Here is a 7,792-nt window from a genome sequence, read left to right on the forward strand (position 1 = left end):
GCCACGTCTCGACGTGGCGGCAGAGCTGCCAGCAGTTTCTACGACTACACAATAGGCACAGAGCCAGCCTAGCCACCAACCTCCATGACTCAAGAGCACGCACAGAAAATCGGAAACCCTTGCTGCTCTGCTCTGTCCCATTGTCCCAACAAACGCCTTGTTGTCCACTCAATAAAAGCATGGCATGGAGTCATGAACAGAGGCGCGGCGTTTGCCGAACAGCAGCATGCTTGTTCACATGACCTCAACGCATCCACGTTCAGTTCAAGAAGACTCTCAAGTCGAGTCCTGTCCTGGCACAGCACAAGATTCCCGCTACCTGCCTCACCCACCACTCACAAGTCACAGGCCACGCAAAAGCCACTACTCTGCTCTGCACGATGCCGCGCCGTGCTCACACAGAGGACATGCATGCATGGCCGGCCATGCCATCACATGGCCCTAGGGCATCAACCAGCTCACAAGTCAAAACCCCACCCGCGCCATGGCGAAGAGCTCAAGAAATTCCGATTCACACGCAACAGACAACAAGCACTAGTAGCACACAACACCAACAGCCAACACATCGTTCCAGCTAGTTCACCATTGACTAATCATAGCCATATAAAACAAAACATTGATTAGATGAGCAGAGTTGTGGAGTAGTATCAATTACTAACAACACAGGTGGTGGTAGTATACAAGATCACCGAGTCCAGGAGGGCACAGCAGGGTGCACACATGCATTTTTCCAAGAACAAGAATGAAATTAAATTTATTGTGTTCCATATACTAAAAGAATACCACCCCAAAGCCGGACCCTAGACCCCTCTCACTCTCTGTATGTGACTCCTCCCCACTCCAGCATGTACAGTACAGACAGGCAGACACTGACACCCCGGCCCCACCCGTAAGCCCCTCCTACATTCCCCATTTCTCTCTTCTTCTTATACAAGGTGATTCCTTCCTCCTTCCTCTTCGGCGTAATGTAATGTATATATAATAAGTAGGTACATAATTAATTACCACGGGTACGGTAATTAAAAAAACTAAATCAAATCAACACATCTTTCAATTTCTGGACAAAACTAAAAGAAAAAGAATACAGAGAAGGGGGGAGGCAAAAAGAAGAAAAATCAAATTTTGGCGGGTACGTCGCTGGGTCGATCAAATGTGTGTGGGGGCTGCTGTGTAGTCTTCACTCTTCATCAACCAATCACCAGGTAGTACTAAGGATGGATGGATGGATGAACGAGAACGTACTCTTCCCCTTCGCGGCCGGCTCACCATATCATCATCATCAGGGCAGGTATGTGCATGCATGACGATGCTGGGCGGCGGCGGCTGGCTGCTCGGTCCCTCAGGGCCAGACGTAGAGCTCGTACCTCTTGCCGTGGTGGGCGGCGCCGTGCTTTCCGATCGCGCCGCCGTGCTTGCCGCCGGGCCCGTGGATGTGGGGGATGTTGATGTAGAGCACGGCGGTGATGACGAAGGTGAATGCCCACCAGACGAGCACCACCACGGGGGTCTTGCCGTGCTTCCCGAGGAGGCCCTTGGCGAACGGGTAGAGGTGGAAGAGCACCCAGAAGTTGAAGAAGACGCCGCCGGCCACCTTGAGCCAGTGCGTCCACTCGCCGTCCAGCACCTTGGCGAAGGCCACGGCGGATCCGATGATGTTGACGAGGATGATGATGATGGGGGTCACCATGAGCCAGGTCCAGCGCACCACGTAGAGGTCGGCGTAGGGGTCCTTCTTCTCGTCGCCCGCGGGCTGCTTGGAGGTGAGCTTGAAGGAGATGTCCCGCCGGAACACCACCTTCACCAGCACCTGGCACACGGCGGCCAGGTACGCGGAGCAGCTGGCCGTCATCCAGAACTGCCCGTTCCGGAACCACTCGAAGACGGTGACGCCCGCCCATTTCACCTCCAGGACGGCCAGGATGAGCAGCGTGCCCAGCACGATGGCCAGGTACACGTAGAACATGGTGGTGGGCCGCTGCACGATGAAGTGCCCCGTCACGAACGACAGCGCCGGCACCGTGGTGTAGAAGATGAGGAACAGCGCCGTGAACGGGTAGGTGGTGATGTTGATGTACGCCACGCGCTGCAGCGGGTGCAGGAACGTGCTCCCGAACAGCGGGTTGTTCCGGGAGAAGAAGATCTCCAGGGAGCCCGTGGACCAGCGGAGCACCTGGTACAGCCGCTCCGTCAGGTTGATCGGGGCGGTGCCGATGAAGGCGTGCGGGTAGATGGAGCAGTAGCGGGACCGCCACCCCTTGATGTGCATCCGGTACCCCGTCACCACGTCCTCCGTCACCGTGCCGTACACCCACCCGATGTCGCTGCCCCACCCGGTCTTCTTCTCGTACGCCGCCGTGCACACCGCCACGGCCTCGGTGACGGTCGCCTCGTCGGCCACGATGGCGGCGGCCTCGTCCGCGTCCGCGAACGGCGACGGGTGAGACGCCCTCGGGATGGTGTCCACGAACGCGTCCGACTTGCCGTACGACTTCTTGGGCAGGGGCAGGAAGCCGTGCTTGCCTTTCGCCACGGCGGCCTTGGTGGTGAGCTCCAGCCCGGGCTTCTCGTACTTGGTCTTGGCGAACATGCCGCCCAGCGACGGGAAGCACGGCCCGCCCACGTTGATCCTCGGCGGGTCGAAGCCGTAGAGCGTGATGCGGCGGAACATGCACCCGGTGCCGACGTAGATGGGGCCCTGCATGCCGTCCAGCGCCCGGAGCGTGCCGTCGAAGAAGATGCGGTTGTGGTTGGCGTACAGGTCCGTAGGGTCCACGCCCTCGAACCGCTGCGGGAACTGCACGAACGCCACCGTGTCGCTGTCGCGGCCGAGCATGAAGCAGATGCCCGCACGCAGCGCCTGCGAGTTGTTGATGTAGTGGTCGCAGTCTAGGTTGAGGATGAAGGGCGAGTTGGAGATCACGGCGGAGCAGCGGGTCAGCGCGTTCATGGCGCCGGCCTTCTTCTCGTGGTTGAACCCGGGGCGTTTCTCACGGGAGACGTACACCAGCATGGGCAGCCGCACGTCCACCATGCTGAAGTCCAGCGGGTTGTCCGCGCTCGCCGGAGGGCCGAGCTGACGGCTGTGGCTCGGGTGGTTCAGAAGCACCTGCATTTTTCCATGGAGCGCCACCGTTAGTTACTGAGGGTAATTTTTTTAACATTTACAGTGGCTCCGATCATGTAATTACTAATTACCGAGCGCAGCGGGTTGGTTAACTTTGCGATGGTAAAAGTGAATGTGTAATTACAGTAGTAATTAGTTACTCCTCTCCTACAGTACTTGGGGTAAAAGTGAAAGTGGCGGCCAATTAAAAAAACTGTCAATCAAGTTAATTACTACAGGTGGTTAGAGCAGAGTAATTTATCCGGGGAATCAATGATTGAGGGCGACCGAAGAAAGGCTACACACAGCACCACAGCTGCACAGCACAGCTCTAATCAGGAATCCCACCAGTGGCTAATTTGGGGGGGGGGGGGACCACCCCAAGACAAGCGAACAGGGCCGCGCTAGGGTTCAATGGGACAACGGGTGGGCCAGCTGGATGGCTCTGTCTGTGTCTGCCCGCCCATCCCATGGTGGACGCATCATCCGCCGTGGCGTCGTCCATTCAATTCAATGGTGGACACTGGTATCAGTACAGCTGCGGAATTAGTGTACGCGGCGGTGGTTGCGCTCTCAACCATCAGCCGCGTCCATTCCGTCAAATCCCTTGGAAAAACACCCTTCATCTACTAACCGATTTCGGCCACATGTGCATATCTGTGGAAGGATGTGATGCGATTCGATTCCCTTCCCCCAGCCATTTTGTAGCGGTATTGGAGTGGTAGCATATTCATGCAAAAATCAATCTAGTAGGATTGGAGTGGTAGCATAATCTAGGAAAGTACTATAGTAATAAATTTAAGAAGAAGGGTAGAAGAAGAAGACTCACATAGACGATGCCGGCGTGGTCTCCCTTGCGGTGGTTCTCCGAGGGCTCAACCCAGGTGCCCTCCCACTGGTTACCGTCGGCCATCCACGTGGCCCTGGGCTCGCCGTCCTTGAGCCCCCTGGCGGCGTTATACGCGTCGGACCTCTGCTTGATGTCGTGCTCGAGCCCGTTGATGCGCGCCTTGAACTCGTCGTACTCCTTGCGCACGCGGCGGCGGTCGTTGACGAAGTCCTCCTGCGACCGCCCCATGTACGGGTGCGACTTGAGCTCGAAGTAGCTCTCGGGGCCGCGGGGCTCGATGCCGTGCTTCCGGCAGAAGGGCACCCAGACGGTGGCGAACTTGGCGGCCTCCGCCATGGCCTCGTAGGTCAGCAGCATCCCAGAGTCGTCGGAGAGGTAGCACGTGTTGCGCTCCACGGGGTAGTCGGCGGCCAGGATGGAGAGGATGGAGTTGGCCGTGCTCAGGATGGGCTCCTTGAACGGGTCCGCCGTGGTGACGAAGATGTCCAGCCCCGGCAGGCGGGACGTCCCGTCGGCGCGGTCGAACCGCTGCCGGAGCACCCCGAGGTCCGGGACGCGGTTGATCGGGTTCAGCTTGGGGAGCTGGTCCAGCAGCCAGGAGAAGCCGAACCAGAACTCGCCCGCGATGGAGGTCACCCACAGCCACAGCGCGTCCGGGTTGCGGTGCGAGATACGCCAGATCACGAACAGCGTGAACGCGATCAGGCGGACGAAGATGAGCACCCTGCATCGTTAGTTAAAATTCAATTCCAAATTTTGTTTTCACTATAACTCTTTTTTATGACAAATTTTAAATTTACCATTTTTCCTAATCACGTTGCTGATTAACAGTAATAATAATAATAAACAAAGCGTGAGTGGTGATTGAGTGCATTCGCGATGTTGGGTCGTACAATAATTGGGGGTCCGTTCCGATGGGGGAACATGCATCATGTTGGAGGCCTCTCACAGCCTGAGGCGAGCATATGCGTGCGCGGCGCGGCACACGGCACACGGCACACGGCACGGCCGTGGCGAAAAGCGGGAGGCGGAGGAATCCACTCATGTGAGAGCGAGGGGAACGGAACCGCTGGCGTGGTGCGGGTGGCAGTCAATGCGCGTGAGCTGGGACAACGCCACGCCACCGACAAGCGGGGGCGCCCGTCGTTTCCGTCCTGTCCACGGGGCGGGGGGGCGGCTGCGGCGTGAAAGCGCCAGCGCCTGCCAGACAGGCAAGGCCATCCGCCGAGAGGGCAGAGCGGCATAGATTTGCAAGGAATAACGGTCTTTTTTTTTCTCCCTGAATTTTTTTCCTCCACCTTCTATTTTTCCTTCTGGAAACAACAGATTTCTTTTGTTTCCACTTGGGGGTCCTTCACCTACAAGCCTACTACCGCTGCAATAATGCTTTCCTGCCGGGGCCCGCCTGGAATAATTTTCCAGGCAAGCTCCCTACCACCACTCCTGTGTGTATGCTCCGGTAGTAGACCAATCCCATGTGAGGGACGCGCGCGCGGTGCTGCTGTACAGCGTGGACTCGGGAAAGCAAATCCTATACTACCAAGTACGTACTGATACGGTCTGAGCTGTAAATGGGCCGAAATCTAGTCCCCTCCATCTCGAGCTGTCGTCACCATGCCGAGGCTAATGTGCAGCTAGCACTACCTCTTCCTCCTTCTCTATCTAAAGCTTATGCTTTTGGAGATGTGGTAGTCTTTTTCCCTGGATGGATGCCCCAAGCTCATGCATGAAAGATAGGATTAGATGCAACCCCAAAAAGGCAGTTGAGCCCTCTTGAAGAATCCAACACCCCCAAGGAGAGACTACAACTGGAACACCCCCAACACCACCACCAGCCCCCCTTTCTGGGTTTTTTTTCACCCTCCTTTTCGTTTTTTCACAAACATCCTTCTTTCCTCCGGTCCAAAACTAGGTCATACCACTTTCACCCCTCAAAAGTACATGGAGGGGAAAAGAACACATTAGTGGACAGACACATAGCACAAGGCGCTTTGCAGCTATTACGCGGACTTTCTCACTAATCATCAATGGTCTTTACCGGAATTTGGAGGCTTTCAATGATGGCTTGCTTGGACTCACATGCAAGCCACGCGTAGTGTCGCCTCCTAGGCTGCTAGCCTGCTACGCAGGCAATCTGAAGAAAGCATTCATTCATGGATTTCACCAGAACGGCCCTTCACCGACTCCGGGGCAGGTAGAAAAAAATTATTAGCCGCCAGGGGCGGAGTAGGCCCCACCTGGCAGTGGGAGGGTCCCGGAACCCAACAAATTCAACTCCCTCCCCAAACGTTCCCGTCCAGCTGGCCCGGCCCACCGTGCAGCGGCGGTGACGACAGTGCCGACAGCCCAACGGGAGACGCGGTATCCCAGGTCGGGGCCTCGGGGGGGTCCCCTGCCAAACTGCAACGTGCACTTGTCTTCTGAGCCAGATTGATTGATGAGACTGAAATTTAACTGCCTGGTTTTGTTTTGTTTTGTTATTATTAATCCACTGCTGCAATCCTAGAGTGCTTGGAGTGGGAGACCGGGCGCTTGACTGGCTCTGGCTGACAGTGTTGTTGGGAGTAGATTCTACGGCGGCGTGTGAGGGCCGGCGGCGAGGCCGGTCAATGCAGCAGACGTGTGTGTGTGCGCCGGTGAGGAGGTGAATTCAGAGAGAAGAGAATCGACCGGCGAAAGGAAGGAGGAGGAGTGCATGTATACCTGTAGGGGTGGAGGAGGATGCCCTTGATCTTCTCGGTGCGGAAGACGGGGCGGTCCTCGAGCGCGACGCCTGGGTCGGCGCCGTCGCCGGAGAGGTCGTCGCTGAGGTCGACGGCGATCCAGCTCTCGTCGTTGACGGCGCCGATCTGGCCCTCGGTGGCGGCGACCGCCACGCGGTCCATGTCGGCGGAGGAGGCGGCGGACGCCACCGCGGCGGCGCCAGCGCACGCGCACACGGGGAACCCGCACACGCACCCGTGCTTCGCCTTAGCGTTGTTGCCGCCGCCGTTCGCCTGCTGCTGTCCCTCGCCGTTGCGCCGGCCGTCTCCGCCGCCGGGCGCCATAATGCCGGGCGCGCCCTCCCCTTCCGCTTTTGTCGGACACGGTGGTGGCTCTTCTCTCTCGAGGCAAGAGAGAAGAGGCCGAGCGGGGGATTGGAGGACGGAGAAAAGGAATGCGAAGCTGCCTCCTCTTCTCTGCTCTTCTGGGCTGTATGAGAAGGAGGGAGAGGCAGACGAGGAGAGGGAGAAGAGAAGGTGGTGGTGGTGTGGGAGGGAGAGGAGATGCGTGGGGGGAGGGACGGGATATATAGAAATTATGGGCCGGAATTCACTAGCCGAGTGTCGGTCGGGTGGGTTTGCAAGGCAGGCAGGGGAGGCTAGCTAAGCTTCCTCTGTATTTTTGTACGCGTCTGTACACGTCCCTCTCTGTCTTTTTTTTCCCCTCTCTCACACACTCCGTAGCTGCAGGTATCTACTCACTCAGCTGCTCTGTGAGTGAGACGAGCGAGCTGGATATGCGTGAGTGGTGGTGAGTTATGGAAAGGCAAGCACCCCCTCCCTCCACGATTTATATGGGTAATCAGCAGGCCGCCGACTCTCTGTGTGTTTGTTGTGTGTGTGTGATGAAAGGAAGAAGAAGGTGAGCTGTGCGCGTATATGCAGGTGGCAGGCAGGCATTTGCAAGCTGCGCTATGAACAGGCGCCATGAGAGGCCCATATGGGGGGCACCTACCTACCTACCAGGCTGCTTCCGCTAATGTTCCGTGTTAACGCCCATGTGATCCCCCTGGCTCCCCCTGGCTTCGTGCACTAGCTAGCAGGACTATACCCTCCTCCTCCGCCTGATTATTAATT

General features: G+C 57.3%; 1 protein-coding gene across 1 annotated transcript; it reads right to left on the reverse strand.

Moving 5' to 3' along the window:
• Positions 1-599: 599 nt before the first annotated feature.
• LOC136501219 (probable mixed-linked glucan synthase 6) lies at positions 600-7,479 on the reverse strand. Its single transcript, XM_066496718.1, has 3 exons — positions 6,657-7,479; positions 3,933-4,677; positions 600-3,106 (listed from the first exon to the last, which is right to left on the reverse strand). The coding sequence occupies exons 1-3, from the start codon at positions 6,998-7,000 to the stop codon at positions 1,340-1,342; spliced, it is 2,856 nt and encodes a 951-aa protein (XP_066352815.1). The 5' UTR covers positions 7,001-7,479; the 3' UTR covers positions 600-1,339.
• Between the last annotated feature and the right edge of the window lie 313 nt (positions 7,480-7,792).

Source organism: Miscanthus floridulus, chromosome 13 (genome assembly GCF_019320115.1).
Source record: "Miscanthus floridulus cultivar M001 chromosome 13, ASM1932011v1, whole genome shotgun sequence".
NCBI lineage: Eukaryota > Viridiplantae > Streptophyta > Magnoliopsida > Poales > Poaceae > Miscanthus > Miscanthus floridulus.